The sequence below is a fragment of the Oryx dammah genome, unplaced genomic scaffold, assembly GCF_014754425.2.
Source record: "Oryx dammah isolate SB20612 unplaced genomic scaffold, SCBI_Odam_1.1 HiC_scaffold_28, whole genome shotgun sequence".
NCBI lineage: Eukaryota > Metazoa > Chordata > Mammalia > Artiodactyla > Bovidae > Oryx > Oryx dammah.
Window position 1 is genome coordinate 99,528,281 of NW_024070212.1, and position 19,121 is coordinate 99,547,401.

Below are 19,121 nucleotides of genomic sequence, written 5' to 3' on the forward strand. Positions count from 1 at the left end.
GTGGAAGGCTGTCAAAGCCATCAGTGGCTTGGCCAAGGCTGGGATTCTGCAGCTCAGAACCTGGTACTCTTGACTTCCCAGAGAGGCATAACCAAGATGAAGAAATACATCTCTGGCTTTGGCCAGAGTTTCTTCCAGTTGACTGAAGTAATTGTGGAAATTCTCCGTAGCTGAGGCCAGAATCCTTTTAACTGTTAAGTTCCCTGTGGAGCTGATCTGACCAACTCAGTTCCCTCTTCCTTGGGAAGGCCTTCAGAAATCTAACCATTTTCTTCTTCGCCTAAGATCCCCCTCCTCTCAGGTCTTCCCCACGCTCACCTCAGAGAGGTAATGATAATAATGACTTGTTGAATGAACGACTCATGAGGTGACATCTAAGTACAACATGTCACCTTATGAACCTATACTCACCTCATGAGCATACTGGACGGTGGGAAAACGGAAGTGGGTTACCTGGGTCGTTCTAGGCCTCAAAAAGTTTCGTTTTTTAAAAAATTTTTTTCACAGCTCTGAAGTGAGGCCCCTTGACTTTCTTCTAAATACGTGCAATATCAAAACTACAAGTCCCATAAGGCCTGCCGAAGGGAGTCACCATCTTGGCACACCTTACCGCGCATGTCGGCGGGAGAGCGAGCCTTCGGGGAGAAGAAGCCCCGCCCTCCTGCAGCCCATTGGTCGGAGGAGCCGGCGGCGGGCTCAGCGGTTGGCCACCGCGCCCGCCCGTCCGCTGCGTCGGCCGGGGTCAGAGTGCGCGGAGGTGAGTCGGTGTGTTGTGGACTCGTGGTGCTGGCTGCCGCTGTTGAGGCGGCCGGGAACGGGCGGTGGGGAGCGGGCGGAGCTGGCCCTGCCTCTGCCTGGCCGGCGCCGCAGTCGGCGCGGGCCGCGCCCGCCGCCGTAAACTGTCCTGAGCTTCTGCTCAGGCCGAGGGAGACGTCGGGGCCTGCACCTGGAGGGAGCCTGCCGCGCTGGCCCCGAGGAGGGGGCGTTGCCATGGCGACAGCCTCTCCCGCTGCTGACGGGGGGCGGGGGCGGCCCTGGGAAGGAGGGCTGGTCTCCTGGCCCCCTGCTCCTCCGCTTACAATCCCTTGGACTTGGATGGGCCCGAGTTGGGGGCAACATCCTGGGGTGGGTGATGCGGCGAGGCCCCCCAGATTGGGCCCTGGTAATGCATGCGGGGTGAGGGTCGCGGCGCGCAGTTTGGGCCGCCTGGGGTGCTGGCCCATGTGCTCACCCTGGATGCATACGGTCTACTGAAAAACGTTCAGGCGGAGAGGGAGAGGGGCAGGGCTTTGCAGGACAGGCTAGGTGAGGTGATTAAGCATGCTGGCTTCTTACCTGGGGTTCCTTAGGAGAAAGAGGTTTGATCAAAGAGGATAGAAAACTAGCAAGGAGATAGTAGATAGAACATCCCCTTTACCCTCTCTCCGACACACATAACGCGCAGACACGCTAGGTTAGCAGTTTACGTCTTTGTAAATCTGTATCCGTGGTAGTAGTTATGGTGGAAAGAGTGAATAAAGGGCCTAACTTGGCTAGCTTCCTGTTTGCTTTTCCTGCAAATGCTCCAGCAACAGGTGTTTTCTTAAAAAGTCATGAACTTGGATTGGGGCTTGACTGCAAAGTCTTGCAAAATATAACTGCGTCTTGTTGACTTGAAAAATGCTGAACATGGCTCCTCTTTGGGGGCTTGAATTCTGTCCTTAGGGCTGGATTTTGCAAACTAGTACTACCCATCATTGCCTCTGTTATAGGTTGCTGGTATTAGTTCTTGTCAGACATTTTATCAGCCTTCCAGCTGAAGGGCAAAAAAACAGGAATCCCATTGGCTAAAGACTGTACACTATTTGAACTATAGTAGGTTGTGATTGGCTGAATGATTTTTGATTGTAGAGTTTCTACCAGAAATTGGCTTCATCAAATTCTGCTTTATTTGGACTTTATCATACACAGCATGCCTTGTTTTGGTGGGTTCATGCCTGGAGCTTAAGTATATTATACCTGAATTCCCTACCATTTAAAAGCCAATTTATAAACAGGGACTTGGAGTGTGACTCCACTAATGTGTGTGTCTGTGATCTTGGTTAGAAACCCACTTGGCTGCCTCTCCTCAGAGAGGTGGGGGTTGGGGGAAGGTAGCTGCCGGGAAGTGATTGATAAGGTTTCCTTTATGGATTCTGTGGTGCTTCACTGGAGCTCAGAGCACTTTGGCAACTTAAGCACTCCAAATTAAAAGCTCATTAACAATTCCTGCCCAAAGATCCTGTAAATAATCGGCTAGCTAGGTCACAGAGCTTGGCTGAGAGCTCTCCTTGCAACTTGAAATTTCCAAATAAAAGTGCTTTTATTCCCTTTCATTTTGAAAAGTGTTTTCTTTGTGGTGGGGTAAGTTGGCGAGTGGCATTTTCCTAGGGGATCTAAGTAGAATAAAGTGTTAAATGTGTAGAGTGGTAGACAGGAGTAGATTGGTTCCAAACCTAGGTGTTTGTGCAAGTGCGATGCTTACTGGCTTACAAGGGCACCTCTGCAACTTCCAGTCTTTTGGAAGATGTGGTTAGTAAAAGGTGTAAGATTTACATGCTCTGAAGAGAAAGTATGGAAGATCTGAATTAAGTGATAAATATGATAGGTATCCATTGATGATTTGACTTGGGGTTTGGTTACGTTGACTTTTTTAGAACTTGAGGCAGACCTGCATGTATTCTGCAAGTGTTACCTGGTCTGTGTGGCCCATTTGCAATATAGCCTGTGGTTTTGCAGCAGTCAGTGCTTGCCCCAATCCCTGCTTCAGTTCCTGAGTTATGAATATTGTCAGCTGTTACCAGTGTCCCCTCCTTGACTAAACTAGGATTCTGGATTATCCAGAGAGCCACCTCTTCATGGCCATATTTCTCAGTCCAGGCTCAGATATTTTAAATGTTTAGTGTCTCTAGGAGATAAACCTTTGGAAGAAAAATATGCCACTAGAGAAAATGAAATTCATCATTCCAAAAGTATATATGTTGACCATTGAAAAACGCAAGAGTTAAGGAGACCAACTCCCCACACAGTTGAAAAATCTGCTTATAACTTTTGACTCCCTCAAATTTAACTACTAATAGCTTTGGCTGGAAGCCTTACTGATAACATAAGCAGTTGATTAACACATATATTTTGTTATATGTATATGTACTTGCATTTAACACATTCATAACGTCTTATTTTTTTCTTAAATTCTTTGGCATGTCTAGGCTGCTTGGCTTATCTGCAAGTTTTTAAAAATTGTCACGCATCTCCAAAAAAGTGTCTAGTATATTTATTGAAAAACACCCTAACATAGGAAGTAGACCCACACAGTTCAAACCTCTGTTGTTCAGAGGTCAACTGTAGCTTCTGAAAACTGTACTGGTACTGTGCTTTCACACAGATAACTGTTATCCCAAAGTAGATTGAGTTTAGGAGTTTGAAGTATAGTGTGGTCTTTAGTTGTTTCAAAGAGCAGCCCCCTGGGGATATGATCATTTATATTGAAATAGACTTGTTGCAGAGATGTGTATTTATCCACAGCATTGGGGCTTTCCAGCTCTCACTGAACCTTCAGCATCCCCAGCGGCCAGTCTTGGCATCTTCGAAGTAAGGAGAGGTGAGAAATCTTATTGCATGGTCAAGTTTTGGCTTGACGTCTTCCTGATGAGTATTTGGGCTTGGAGGGAAGGGAGTGGGGACTGGTGCACATTTTACTCTTCTGTAGCTTTTTCTGACAAAATACCATATGCTGAAAGATGACTGAAACTTATGCAAAGTTTATGAACTGGTGAGAGTTGGAGGTGGGGTATCCAGACTTTCAAGTTCTGCCATGATTTCTTTGTGGACATCGCACAAACACTACTTGAAGTTCAGGAATGTTGACTAGAGCTGGAATAATTCTTTGTCCTAAGAAATACACGTCTTAAGACATTAGGAAGGATCATATTTATTTGTTTTTTTTATAAATGCATTTTACAAAGGCTTTTGGGATGTTGGTTTAATTTGGGTTGTGGATCACCTCTGGGTAGATGGTTAATTCCAGCCTATTCCCATTTTATGAGGATTTTTGGGGCTGGCTAAAAAGTTATACTCTGTTGATTGATATCCAGGATCTCAGAGGCTGTTTGTTGAATAACTGAGGTCCAGGCATTTTGCTTGGTGTTGGGGTTGTGGTGAACAAGACAACTGGTATCTCTGTCCCTAAGGAGCCTACATGGGAGAGACAGATAGTAAAGAAGCAGTTATGAGACCTCTGAGAGGGCCGTAACAAGGTAAGTATATGTGCTCTAAGAGTACTTAGAAGGAGCTCCAACCCAGACTGGTGGGTTCAGGGAAGGCTTTACGGAGGAAGTAACCTACTCAGCTAGAACTGAATGAAGATGTGAAGAATTAAGGGTAAAGGTAAGAGATTTGTTGAGTTTGAGAAGCTGAAGTTCAGTGTGATCGAAACACACAGAACTCAATGGGCAGGGGACAGGAGAATATGGTAAGAAATGAAAGGGGAGAGGTAAGCGGAAGCCAGGGCCTTATCAACTCTTAGGATTAAATAGTGGGTAGAAAAGAAAGATTTGGTCAACAAACTTTCTGTATAGGACCAGGTAGTAAATAGTTAGCCTTTATGGGTCTTTGTCACAACGGTTTACTCTGTGGCTGTGGCACAAAAGCAGTCATAGTATGAAAATGAATGAGCATGGCTGTGTTCCAGTAAAACTTTATAAAAACAGGTGGCAGCTGGGTTTGGCCTGTGAACCAACCACTAGATCAGACCATCATAAAAGTAGTGAGAAGGCGTTGAAAAGTTTTAAGCAGCAGCCTAATACTACATTTGTGTTTTGGAAAGTTTGCTTTGATTTCAATGTTGAACGTTAAGAATAGTTTGGGATAGGCAGAGAGACCAGTGAGGAGGCTGTGGCGGTTACCTATGGATGACATTTTATATTTTCACTATTGAGGCAGTGTTTTGAGAACTAAAGAATGAGTGCACCCAAATCTTTGCATCAATGTGTATGCTGTCCTCTTCACTAATTTTCAGATTATCTACTTGAGCTTAAAGGATATCTACCTGAGAAATTGTTGGCAATACCAGCCCTTATTTCACAGACTAGAAAAGATGGGTGGGAAGGACAGGTTGGTGTGGAATGCATGAGAAGTTTTGGGAAACTCTTTTCTATTGAAAAAAGTAAGAAATAAATGTAGTCTGGGAGAGATTTTAGTCTTTGGTCTCATAGCTTACTGTCAATTACTTTGAACTTCCTGAACTATATACACAGAGGGGGACCCATGTTCCTAAGCTTCCCAAGATATTGCCTTATTCTCTATATGTCCTACTTAGTCTCTCCTTTGTTTGCTTGTAGGAAACCGGTGACCTTTCTCTGGTTTTGAGCATGTCTCCTAGTTGAGTATCACGGTATGTGTCAGGTTTAGGGACCAAATAAAGTATTTGTTGAGTGTCTGATGAATTGTCTTCCTCCTCCTACAAGCTCTGGTGTGCATTGCTGGAGGGAAGCCTATACGTTTCTGATAGCAGTGCTTATGTGACCTTGGGCAAATGACTGACTTCTTTGAGTTTAGCTTTCATGTCTGTAAAATGAAAGGTTGGTTAAGGATTTGATGAGATGTAAAACTCCTAGCACGGTGTCCTTAACTTTTGTTATTAATAGTATTTTACACAATTTTTTTAAAAAGCAGCTAGCAATCGGGTGACTTGGCCTTTGGCTTAGTACGTTTGGGGTCCTCACAATTGTCATTGTGGCCATGGGATAGAAATGCAGCCCCTGGTGGAGGCAGCCAGCAGACAGGAGTAAGTTATAATTAAGGCAAGACACTGCTTTTCACAATGGAAAATTTTCAGACAGCAGGAGTTCCATTCAGAATTCCAGAACTTTTCTTTGGGGGGGACCTTAGCCTCAACACCATCAGTGAAGTGAACTGGATGAGCAACTACCTGAAAGAAATTCATCAAAGTGTGACCAGTCATTTCTCCCAGTCTGTCAGGGCCATTTATTAGTGTTGCCACCCTTGTGGTCCTTCATCTTTGTAAAGTGCCTCTTGAACGTTTTTTTTTAAGTTACTTTTCACCGCCCCTCTGGGAAGTGGATCAGGTGCCAGCGTTATTGTCCTTGCTACACAAGTGAGGAAACTGAGGCCCGGGATGGTTGATTGTGCTGTCAGCTGGTGCGGTTGCCTCCCGATGAAATTGTGTGTTTATTGCTGTGATTTCTCTTCCTTTGAGTGAGAGGTGTATAGCTGATGCAGAACCGTGGTCTGCTGCATGCCTTCTCCACATCTGCTCATCTTGATCTGCGTCCGTTTATTCACTTGGTCCTGTTGGGTTTTAATTGATGACTGCTAGGAACAGGTCTGCTGGGAAGCAGATTCCCTTCGGGTCATTGTTTTTAGACCATCCCCCTTTGGGGACATTCTTGGGAGAGCCTTGGGTGACGAGAGATTGCTTTGATATGTTCAAAATTGTGCCTCGTGCCCCACAGCTACAGGTAAAATCAAAAGGCAGATAATTTATGGGAGTGTCAGAGTTGGCCGCTGGCACCTCAGGAGGCCATTAGTATGCCTGTTCAGACCCTCTGTGTCCTTGCAATTGATTCCTCTTTGCATGAGCTTGATTTGGGAAGCTGTAGATTTGTGGGTAGTGATTGGATGTGACAGTCCAAACACCGGTCCCTAAATTAATCCTTTTAATAGTATTCCCGCACCAAGGCAATGCTGGCTCACTCTCTGTAAATGGGGAGGACAGAATTGGTGGGGGGTGGGGAGTAGGAAGAAGAGAGAAAGAAAAGAAGCTTTTCCTGGTTCTTAGGCCCTGCTCTGTTCTAACATGTTCCAGTTCCAGAGCAGTTGACGTCGTAAGTCGTTCAAATGTTGCCTCCCACTTACTTTGTGCCTGGCCCTGTGCTGAGAGTACAGAAATGAATAAAACGTGGTCCTGGCCCTTAAGGATCTAGGCCTAGTTCAGTGTTCCTCACACTTTTTAGAACTCATATACTCCTTAGATGGAGAAAAACTATGCTTTACTTTAATGCTACTTGGAATTTTAAAATGGTTTCAATGGTCCAACTTAAAGAAGTACTTTTATCTTCCATTATTCTCACCTGATGAAACTCCCTGAAAATTCTCATCTCCCTGAAAACGGCTAGTAAGAGGAGAATCAGGTAACTAAAATCTTACAGTATAGTGAGATGAAAGTTAGGAAGTAGGAATAAACTGCGCTGCTGGATCACTTAAGCAATCAACTTTCTGACGAGGGGTCAGAGAAAGTTACTAATGGGGAGATTTGAGCTGGGTTTTGAAGAAGGAGCAGTAATTTGCCTGATGAAAATGGAAGTACATTTCAAAACAGAGGGAGCAGCAATTGCCAAGGCACAGACTTGTAAAAGGAAACATCACGTTAAGGGGCCTGAGCAGAGCTGGTTGTCACCCTGCTTCCTGCCAGTTTCTTTGCTCCATGAGATGGGAAGTTCTGCTCCTATGGAACTGGGTTGGAGGAGAGGCTTTGAGTGCGTTGTGCTGCGGTTGTTCTAATCCAAGACATTGCTTCCTGTTTCCGCTTTTGTACCCAGGGCTGCAATTTGTTTTTCCTTCTTAGAAACAAATTTGGGTGATTTGGACAGACTTAATTATTGCTTATGGTTGAGTTTCTTTTAGTTAAAGTCATATCTTAGCTCAGAAGAAAAACTACAGTTGATATGCATTGTTAGCCCCATGGCTGATGGGAGAATCAGCCAAATGGAGACTGTGGCCCTCAAATATAGGAGAGGAGAACAGAGCCCTGAAGAGCTGAGTGCATCTCAGCCTTAGTGTTCTCATGTGTGAAATGGGAATGCTGTTACCTATTTTGCTTGATGGCTGGGGGGCTTAAATGAGATGAAATACGTAAATTACCCACTGTAGTGCCTGGCTTATAGTAGATTTTCAGAAAATAGTAGTTTCCTTTTCTCTTTCTTCTGTATTAACAATAATTCCCTTTAACTGAGATCGTACTATTGTGCAAAGCACTTTGTACATATTATATGATCTAATTTAATCTTTATGAGATAGGCATTATTGTTCTAGCTATCATTACAAAGAACATATGGTGGAGTCGGGATTTGAACCAGTGTTAGTCTCATACCAGCATTTTTAACAACTACTTGTTTCTATTCCAGTTCTCCATCTTGGAAGCAGGGTGGTACCCAGTTCTGGGTACCTCCCATCTGGGGTCAGATACTGTTCTAAGAGTGTGGGAGGAGCTTAAAGGGATAAGAGTACCATACCATACCCTGCCCTTTCTCCGTTTCTATTCTGTTTATGGTGTGTTAGGAAACGAGCCTTTGCCCCCTCTTCTGTGCCATGGGCACAGCTGATATGCAGGTCTTTGCAAAGAGAGGTTTCTCAGCCTTGGCCCCTTAGAGGAGTTGGCCCAAGTCACTGGATGTGGCTGAGGGTTAGCAAACAGCAGGCAAATCACAAACGGGCACTTCTTTTTTCTGTGCTGTCTTGAGTGGCTGAGATGGGCTAATTGAAGGGGAGAGGGAGCCTCCTATGGCTCGTGATGTTGCTGTCAGAGTTTTGTGTTCCTGAAAGTCTTTAGCGACTTTAGCTCTGCTGGTAGTTTGGGTTTAGCAGCTGCTTCCGATGTTGGACAGATTCTCCCTAGCCTTGTGGAGCTGAAGTAGCTAAAGTGCCAGGCCAGGAGGGTGGTGGGTTGTACGGAGGAGGAGAGTGTTTTGTTTGAGATGAGGACTCAGCTTTAGAGTTCCTGCTTCCATTCTGCTTTGGGGCCATCAGGAAGTCATGTAGAGGTTCCAGGCTTTTGTAGGTCTGTCAAGCTTTGTGCCACCGTCGGCAGACTAGACCGAGCCCTCAGGCTGCTCGCCTCCCCTGTGAGACTGCAGAAAAGCTGAGGGGACAAGTGCTGGTGCCTGCTGCTGGTGTTGGGGCAGTGGCTGGAGGCTCTGAACTGGGAGTTGGGAGTCCCAGTTTCTCTTCTTACCCTTACTTGCTCTGTGAACCTTGGACTGTTCTTTTCTCTTTCTGGGGCTCATTTTCCCTGACTGGACTGTGTCTCCTCTTAGGTTTTCTTTCACCTTTGACAGTCTGTGATTTTCAGCAGCAGTAAGAATGCATTCATTAGACTGAACATTATGACTCTCAAAGGCAATCAGTTTATTTATATTTTTCCCAGGTTATTTTTACTCGCTTGAGGTAGGGCCTGTGACTGATGAGTTGCAGACAGGTGTTACTGTGTTCTTGAGGATGCCTCTGTGGCTCAGGTGCCTGAGTACTTGTGCTGCTGCAGTCAGATTGGGGCAGGGACTTGCCCTGAGACTTGGTGCTGGGGATGTCGCGGCTGTCCCACGTGCTTCCAGTCACCTGGACCCAGAACCTGCCTCAGTGCCATGGGGTTTCTCTGGAATGCACCTCTTGCCTCCCAGTCTGGCTCCCCCACCCCACTCACCAACATGTGGCTTGTAGAATCTTAATTCCCTGACCAGGGATTAAACCCAGGACCACAGCAGTGAAAGCCTTAAGTGCTAACCACTGGACCACCAGGGAACTCCCCAGTCTGGCTTTTTATGGAATGGATTGAGTTCAGGGATGGTACAAACCCATACCCTCCCCAGAGATATCCCAAGTGGATGGGGAGGTGGGATGGGAGTGGACCCCATATTTCATGATGGGCTTCTCTTCTTTTCTCTCCCCCAGGCTCCCCTGGCCTGCATGTGGATATTAAAGGATGGCCCCCTCCTTTCGCCCTTCCTTCCCCCTCCAGTAATGGAAGGCTATAAAATGTCTTATTTACCCAAGACACCAGAATGACTCCTCTGTGGTTCCACTAATCTGGTGATTTGGTGCTTCTCTGGTCTCTCAGGTAAATACGGATCGAGGCTTTTTATAAAGGCATATTATTTCCCTCATTAACTGTGTGTTTTGGCACATGCGTTATTTACCTGACCGACAGTAATGGCTGCAGAGAAGCCGTTGTGTCTGTTGTGTAAATACTCTGCCCAGAGACGGTCCTCCAGGGGCTGTGGCGCGGGCCCGCGCCTCCGAATCGGGCCGTTTTCCCCTCCCCTGCCCCACTGGGAGGCTGGTCCCTTTATTTTGAGGAGAGAGAATCATTCATTTTCCTCTTTGCCATAGGCTACTTACTACCTTTAATTTGCTAGGAGAAGGAAATGGGTGTCAGAGTAAATGTGTATAAATCTTGGTCTCGGGTGAAAGCTGGTGTGCAAATAGATATACTGAGAACATAAACGGTTCCTTTTGAGTTCTGCCCGTCAACTAGATTCTCATAGTCCCGGCTGATGATATAGGTTATCGACTTATATTCTGCAGACTTGTGGCTGAAGTATAAAGACATCAACAGAAAGGGGAAATCCCTAAGATGTCAGCGGGTAGACAGGCAGGTGGGGCGCCTCTGCAGGGAGTGCAGGGGTGTTTCCGGAGCAGATGCTAGCAGCGGCAGGAGTGCCCAGTGAGGGGGCGCTGGGCGGGGGCACTTAGGATGGAGACTGTGCATTGAGGGCTGGCTTTTGCCAGCCTCTGGACAGCCTACCTTCTGTAGGCAGTACAGGATTATGGCTCCTTCATGTACTGTTCCCTATTTCACTTTTTTTTTTTTTTTTAAAATAACATTGCATGTGGCTTAAATTTTTTTTTTAAAGTTTGAAATAGGCCAGACTTATATAAAGTTAGAAGTAGAGTACAAAGAATTTTTTTTCCTGAACTGCTGAGTTGCCTACCTAACACTCCGTCACCCTAAACACTTTGTATATATTTCCTATGTGCAAGGACATTCTCCTACCTAACCATAGCACAATCATCAAAATTAATGTTGATATGTTGCCTCCATTTAATCCTCAAACCCCGTTCAAGTTTTGCCAGTTGTCCCAATAATGATCTTTGTAACAAAATGATCCAGTTCAAAATCATGCATTGCGTTTAGTTACCAGGTCTGTTTAATCTCTTGTAGACTTTTCCCAGTAAAATTTCCATGATATTCATGACTTTGATACTTTTGAAGATTACAGGCTGGTTATTTTGTAGACTGCCTCCCATTTAGGGTTTATCTGGTATTTTCTCATGATTAATTCAGGTTATGCATCTAACGCAGGAGACCCTGGTTCGATTCCTGGGTCAGGAAGATCCACTGGAGAAAGAATAGGCTACCCACTCCAGTATTCTTGGGCTTCCCTTGTGGCTCAGCTGGTAAAGAATCCGCCTGCAATGTGGGTGATCTTCGCTCCCCGGGTTGCGAATATCCCCTGGAGAAGGGAAAGGCTACCCACTCCAGTATTCTGGCCTGGAGAATTCCATGGACTGTACAGACTATGGGGTCGCAGAGAGTCAAGCATGATGGAACGACTTGCACTTCATTTCGTGCATCTTTGATAGAAGTATCACAGAAATGATGCCTTGATTTTCTCATTGCATCCTGTCATGTGATGCATGATTTTGATTAATCCCATTACTGATGATGTTCATTTTGCTCACTGGATTGGGGTGATGTCTGCTAGGCTTCTGCACTGTAAACTTACTCCCTGTTAGTAAGCATTTTGTGGGTAGATACTTTGAAACTATGTGAATTTCCTTGCCAAAGTTTAACTTTTAAAGTTATTCATTCATTTATTTTTATCTTAAGGCCTCATGGTTTCCTTTTTTTATTCAGTGCATAATAATCCATTAATATTATTTACTTGCCAGTGGGAGCCCCTTCAAGCTGGCTTCTGCATCCTTTGAGTATCTCCCTGCTTTCTGGCACAAGATGTTCTAAGCTCATCTTGTGCTTTCTCTGCCATAGCCCTGGAATCAGCCATTTCTCCAGAGAGTGTTGTTACTCCCTGGCCCTTCAGTAAACAGAGCTAGAAAATAGATATACGTGTGTCTATATATTTGTGTGTAGATATATACTCATCCTCACATTTACATCTAGCTTTATTTTTATAGCATATATATCAGAAAGCTTGAGTTCAACTCCAATTCCAGTTGAAGATATTTCCAGTTCCACTTGGATATACAGGTGTTTTTCCCTTTCCATATTTACAGTGAGAAGCCTGGCCGCATTACCCTTAATGCAATCCCCTTTTGGGTCAGTCCCTCTGTATGTAACTAATCTCCCTGTGTTGCCACTGCCCTTTCCCTTCTTGGGTGTTTCTTTTACCTCCCCGTGGCTCCCCCATCAGGCTGCTCTGCCCCCTCTCCCAGTGGATGCCCTTCGTACCCAGCTAGGGCTGTGGTGCGCTACATCACGCCTTCCTGCCTCTTTATGAATGCTGATACCCACCCCCGCCCCCCAACACACATACTCTTCTGTTCCTCCCACTGCAGCTGATGGAGACTTCTACTTTCCTCTTCCACAATTAATGGCTCTAAAGCTTTTAGACTGACTTTTGTAGGAAGAGAAGAGCTGCCTTCTTTTTCTTGACTTGAGTTGAACTCGATTTTAGAAGTAAGGGAAGTATGGAACCCAGTGACTGCATATATGTGGAGGCCTGGTCTACTGTCTGCTCTCAAGTCTTTTTTTTTTTTAATTCTTTAAAATTATGTTTTTATTGGGGTATAGTTGTTTTACACTGTTGTGTTAGTTTTTGCTATATAGCAGAAAAGTGAATCAGCTATATGTATACATAGATTCTCTCTTTTTTGAATTTCCTTCAAAGACTTTTTACAAGAGAGAAACTTTTTGATGTGGGTGAAATCAGCTGAGAAAGGAAGCGTTGGCCATTGTGAGGACCTCTGGCTATCAGTGTGTTTGTTGTCCATGGCAGGGGATAGGGCATGTATAGTATATGGTATGGGAGGTCTAGAGCAGTCGGGGGAGGCAGAAGATGTTGATGTTACTCTGAGATTGCCTTATGCATTGGGTTTATAGGCTCAAAGTATGGAGGTCCTGGGTTGGCCAGGTGGGCATAACCCAACAGGATGATAGTAATAATGGTAAGCTAATACTTATTGAGCCCTATGTGCCAAACCCTGCTCTCATTTCACTCTCATTTAAGGAGTAGGAGCTGCTATTGTCATTTTACAGGTGAGGAATTGAACAGAACTTGCCCAAGGTGCCATGGGCAAGCAAATAAGTGGTAAAACCAGGATTCAAACCCAGAAGTGCTCCTTAATCACGATGCTTAATTGCCTGCAGTATTTGGCAAGTTGAGTCTGATTGACCATAAACACTTTACATAGTATATATACATACTGGAAAACATTAAAACTTTCAAAAGTACTTATACATGGCCTGGCTTTGAGGACTTAGAGAAGAGTTCTAAGGCACTGAGGGACTTTGAATACAAACTAGAATGTATAATCTGAGCAGACTGGTGTCTCCCATGTCAGCAAGGCTTCCAATACTGTTCAGGAGTGGGTGACGTGAAGAGTTATTTTGGATTCCAGCTTTCAAAGGAGTTTTGGCCCGTTTGCCTTTCCAAGGGATTCCATAATGGAACTCAAGCCAGCCTTTGTCTATCTCAGGCTCTGGATCTGGGCTGCGGGGTCAGGCTGCGTTTTTGGAGAGACTGTGAAGCCACAGTGAAAACAAGCACTGTGCTTGTGCTGGGATCATGAAAAACTTAAAATACTCTTCAGTCCTAGTTCTACATGGGCTCTCACTGTAGGAATAGGGAAATTGTGGACCCACACCAGTGTATAAATATGCAGGCAAGTTATTGTAGGTCAGTTTGTGTGTCGCAGGAGAGCTGGGATGAGAAGTAATACTTGGCATTGTTTGTGTTCACTCAGGTGGTAGTAACATCGTTGCCTTGAGGGTGCGCTGGACTTCCCGGCTGCTGGCCTCCATGCTACAGCAGGGAGCGAGTGCCCACTGCAGTCTTTCAGAGACAGGCTTTTGCATCTGTCAGAATGGGGCTTCAGAAAGCTTAAACTGTGGCTGTTTCCATATTGAGCAGCAAGATTTCTTGTTTAACTTTGAGGATTAAAGTTGAGGGAATTTGAGTATTGGGTATGAAATGGGAAAAACACAAAATTTCTGCTTTATTCCTCTTTTTTTTTTAAGGAAGCTTGAGTTATTTGTGAGTAAAACTTAGGCTTTGATTTTTATATTTCGTTAGCTCTCTAAGGAGCAGAGATTCTGCAAATTTAAAGGGAAAACTTGAAAAGTGATTTGGATTTTTTTTTTTTTTGCACATGTTCACTCAGAAAACTTTACTAGATTTTTAGCAATGCTCCCATTACTGCCACATCTGGGTTTTCTCTTTTTCTTCCCTATTTAAAAAAGTCCTGCAGTCATTCAAGGCCTCTAGTAGAGAGTCTAAAGGCAGGGGAGGGAAAGGGCTGAGGCTGTTGCCAGCTGTGCTCTGCAGGCGTCATTCATTCCCCCAGGTGGTGCCACTTACTGTCTGGGGGCTGGAGAGTCCCCAGACTATGGTGAGCAAGCTCCCTGTGATGACTCTGCCTGCCTTCCAATTGGAAGAATGGAGGCGGGCATATGGAGACGGCAAGATACAGAAAGGAATGCCAGGGGCAAGTGGCTGGGAATGTAGCTGAGGAGAGAATCCTGGGCATTTCCTGCTGTTTGTCTGAGTCTACTTAACGACTGCAATGGGGTCACCCCCGGGTAACTTTGGGAAACTTAGCTTTAATGGTAACTGTTGCCACCTGAGACGTGACCACAGCATTTTTGTCTCTCCTCTCTTTTGAACTTCAGAGTTCCACTTAAAGATCAAGGCCAGTGCTGCATCTTGTTTTGAGATGGTCTGGGAGCTGTCATAATGCTGTGGGGGCCAGTGTTTAGGGTCTTGAGCTTCAGTCATGAATACTGGGGTTTAGAAAAGGGGCACAGAAACACTGGGGAGTGGTTCATGTTGTGTGAATATTCCTGAAGACTAGATGGAACAGGGCCATGGTGGGAGGGAGTAACCCAGACTCTGTTCTTTTTTTTTTTTTCTCTTTCTTTTCCTTTTTTTTTTTTAACTTTCCTCCCCTAAGTTTTAGATGCTTCTGGATGTTCAATGCTAGCACCTTTACAGACTGGAGCAGCTCGATTTTCTTCATATTTGCTTTCAAGAGCAAGAAAAGTGCTGGGCTCTCACTTGTTTTCTCCTTGTGGTGTTCCGGAGTTCTGCTCCATATCCACCAGAAAGCTGGCGGCCCACAGCTTTGGCGCATCCATGGCGGCAATGATGTCCTTCCCTCCCCAGAGGTATCACTACTTTTTAGTGCTGGACTTTGAGGCCACGTGTGACAAGCCACAGATTCATCCTCAGGTAACTGTTGGGTCATTGCTTCAGCAAAGGTGGGGTGGGCAAGGAGGGAGGGAGGAGAGACTGGCTTTCTGGGACACAGAGGCACTTTCTCTTGTCTTCTTGGCTTTTAGCTACCTATCTGGAGTTCCTGCCTAAGAAGCAAGACTTGCCTCAGGCATCCCAGGGCGAGGCAAACCTGAGAGGCCTCTGGAGGCAACTGGGCACACTGTTTCTCTCTGGTCTCAGCCTTTGAGAATCAAAGATTTCCTTCTGTCCCATCCTTCCTCTCTCCTTTCCCTTCCCTCCTTCCTTCTCCTGCTGCTGCTGCATGTTGTTCGAAGGAATACTGTGTTAGTCAGCCTGCAAGTTGGCCCCCCGTGATCCTTGCCTCCCGATATTCCTACCTGTGGTAGTTCCCCTTCCACACTGAATCAGAGCTAGCCCTGTATAGTCAATAGAGTAGCGCGGAAGACACTGTGTGACTTCTGAGGCTCAGTCATAAAAAGCATCGCAGCCCACCTTGCTCTTTCGGATCACTTGCTCTGGAAGAAGCCAGCCACCATGCTTTGAGCACACTCAAGCAGCCCTGGGGAGAGGTGCATATGTATGGGAACTGAGACTCTTAGCTAAAAGCCAGTACCAACTTGCTAGTGATGTTTCCTGGCCCTGTCTCGAAGTGAATCTGCCAGCCCCAGTCAAGCCTTCAGATAACTACAACCCCAGTGGACATCTGACTTCAACCTCAGGAGAGACCCTGAGTCTGACTGACCAGCCGAGCCACTCCTGAATTCCTGGCTCATAAAAACTGTGAGAGAATAAATGATTATTGATGTTTTAAGCCACTAAGTTTTGGGATGATTTGTTAGCATTTGATAACTCAAACAACCATTGTTGGCACTGTTGGAAAGGAAAATTTCTTGCTTTTCTTTTTTCTTAGTTAATTACCAGCTGTGTTCAGGGATCTTTTACCTTTTAAGGTAGTGCTGCTAGGAAGCTTGGATTAGCAGCAAGAGACTCGTGCACCTGTGATACTAGAGTGCTTGGTATTTGCTTTGGGGGTGTGTCTGGGGGGCTGATATGGCAGCTCATTATAGTGTAGGGGTCTTGGGTGTGCCTGACTCTAGAACTGTAACTCTTCCCTGTAGGGCTGGATTATCAGGTGTGTAATTTGGGGGTGTGTAGACATGTTGGTCTGGGAGTGGCTTTTAGTAGTTAGAGGAGGAGAAGAGGATGTTAGGAGCCCTGCAGAGGTGAACTGGGTTCATTTCTCATGGTTGGTTTTTTCCCAGGAAAGGGTTCTATCTTTAGATAGGAGATTAATTTTCAGAAAGCAGATACCATAACGCTTTTACCTTCCCTTACTCCTCTCTTTCCTATTCTCCCTTAAGCTAGTGGTCTACTTTGGGAAAGGACTGAAAGCAGGCCTGCTAAGGCTTGAGAAGACAGGAGCCGTATGAGGAGAGCGTCCTAGGGAAAGGAACTTTGCATGAGAGGGAGGACAGCCTGGGAGCTGCCTGAGCCACTTATTTTCTCAGCCTCTTGCTCCTACCCACGCTGTAGAGTCATCTTCTCCACCTCCCCAACCTCCTGGAGATTCTGTAATGGGTGTGCTTGGGTGGTGGGTGGGAGTCTTGGTTACATAGATTCTCTGGAGTTGAGAATCAGGGAGACATACCCCAATGTCCCATATCTCCCTTGCTGATGATTGCAGGCACTGAGTAAGCCCAAGCAGGACCTGAGTCTAAAAATCTAACACATCCCTATTGCACAGGATTCAGCCCTCTTCTGAAGCCTCACGGTTGCTGGGTACCTTCTCAATGACATTTCCTGCTTTCTGCTTCCTGACACCTGCCTGTGTATGTTTGTTTCTGAACTTTTCAGTTAGATTGTATGCTGAGATAATGATGTAGCTTTGTTCTCTTGCCCTACAGAGGGTTCTGCCAATGTTACTGAAGATGAAGCTTGATTCATGTCTCATTTTGGTCCGTCAGTATTACCTTTCATTTCTCTTTCAAGGACATTGTTCTTTTAATTTTTTGTTCTTTTTATTAATTTATTGCAGTGCTGAAAATGTAATGCAGTGCAGACTTAAATCGCTTGTATCACCAACTTCCTTCCGAGGAAGGAAGAAACCTTCTGGACTGGGTTTGAAGTTGGGCTTCCTGCTGTTCACCAGGATCTGAGCCTGATTAAAGATTATCTCCAGAGTCAATGAACCCAGATGATGTGATTCCAAGGGCACTTAAGGAATTGGCTGTCCTGGTTCATTATTAGCAAAGCATTAGCTGTTGCTGTAGAGAACTCAGGAAGAAGCATTTGCTGTCTTGCTTATCTTTAAAAGGCGAATACGAATGATCTTGGAAATTATAGACCCGTTAGTTTACTGTGATTCCAGAGAAGATACTTGACCTGATCGTCAGATAATCAATCAGCAAACAGCTAGAAGAGCATAGGGTACTGAGTAATAACTTACATGGGTTTGTGAAGAAGAGCAAATCCTGTCAGATCAATCTAACTTCTTGCTGTGACATAATGATGGATTTGAGTGGATCTAGGGCAAGTGATAAATGTAACGCATCTCTACTTCATTAGGTCTCTACAATGCTGTGATCAACAGGTAGGAAGGTGAGTTTGGGGCCAGACAGCTCTGTTGTTGAACCAGACCGGCTCTCAGGAAGGGCATGGGTGGCTCAGAGTGACTTGAGACTTACTGTTATTGGCAATTTAAAGCCCTCCTCTCTCTCTCTCTCTGAAAACAAACAAACAAACAAACAAAATCTTCCCTAAAGTTTGCAGGTGGTGGAGTCCTGACAGGATTCAGAGAAAGTTGGAAGGTGGATTGGAAAAGTTGTCAGTCCCAGATAACACCGTGTCCTTCCACAGGTCAGGTCTCATTATAGCCTCTACATTGTTTAGGTCTTTTGATCAACATGGCTAGTGAAGGAATTGGAGAGAAGCTTAGGATAAGAGGAACAAGAATTATTAAAGGCACAAAAATTAAGACTTAGAAAAAAAAATTCAATATACTTTTAGTGACTGATTTTTTTTGTCCAGACTGGGAAGGAGTTGTTCCAAGGAGAATGATAATAACTTGCTTGTCATTTTAATAAAGACCGAAAAAGGATTTGAACGGGAGCAGGAAAGACTGAGATTTGGGATGAGCCCTTCTAGACATGACAGTGAGAGAACCGGAATATGCTGTACAGGTTAGGTCCGTTCTCCCTAGTGGCTTGGTGACTGTCCACCTGCAGAGATACTTCACGGGCAAGCTCTGCATGCCTCCTGGGGATGCATGTGGACTGTGAATGAGAACCACCCCAGCTCCTCTCCTGCCTGGCTCCGAAGAGTTGAACTCTTGAGAATGCTTGAACACAGTGCACTTCTGATTATTCTGGGCGTGTATCATATCCCTCATTTGTGTAGGAGGCAGGAACAAGTTTTGGGCCAGGGCCTCTCTGCAGTCTTGGCGTGGGGTTCATTTCCCTCATCTGTGTCTGCCATTCAGAAGTCCCTGAGTCAGCTTGTAGGGACTATCCGAAAGGATTGCCACCATACAAACGGACAGGCACAAACTCAGTTGTACTTAACAATACTGATGGTAAATATGGTAAAACATCTGGTATTTTCCATTTGTCATAATTTTGCAGCTTACTTTGGCACTTTGTTCAGATTGCTGAAACTGGAATGGTTGGTTTGCCAGTAACAGGCTTTCGCCTTTCTGGAATTTGCACTCATTTTGTTTTATGTGTTTTGATTCAGATTGACATGATAGGTATAGGTTGAATATGAGACTATTTTTCATTTGAAGATATTTTTTCACGTAATTTAGGTGGATTACCATGTTTTAGAGACTCAGAACGTGAGGTATACAATTCCTTTCTTGCCTCAGGAATTGTTTCTCGGCATGAAAGTAGGTTTTTATCT

At 45.1% G+C, this 19,121-nt stretch overlaps 1 protein-coding gene across 14 annotated transcripts in view; it reads left to right on the forward strand.

The window, feature by feature from the left end:
- Nucleotides 1-726: 726 nt before the first annotated feature.
- The window catches only part of ERI3 (ERI1 exoribonuclease family member 3), a 132,492-nt gene continuing 114,097 nt past the window's right edge, over nucleotides 727-19,121 (forward strand). For 2 of the 14 annotated variants that reach the window (XM_040231371.1, XM_040231378.1), the window contains exons 1-4: nucleotides 740-757; nucleotides 3,544-3,619; nucleotides 9,703-9,868; nucleotides 14,941-15,218. In XM_040231371.1, the coding sequence (XP_040087305.1) occupies nucleotides 14,964-15,218 (255 nt within the window). In that variant the 5' untranslated portion in view covers nucleotides 740-757; nucleotides 3,544-3,619; nucleotides 9,703-9,868; nucleotides 14,941-14,963. Of the gene's footprint in view, nucleotides 1,126-3,543; nucleotides 3,620-9,702; nucleotides 9,869-14,940; nucleotides 15,219-19,121 lie in introns of all 14 variants that reach the window. The other 12 variants (XM_040231366.1, XM_040231374.1, XM_040231370.1 and 9 more) reach the window with 11 other exon arrangements.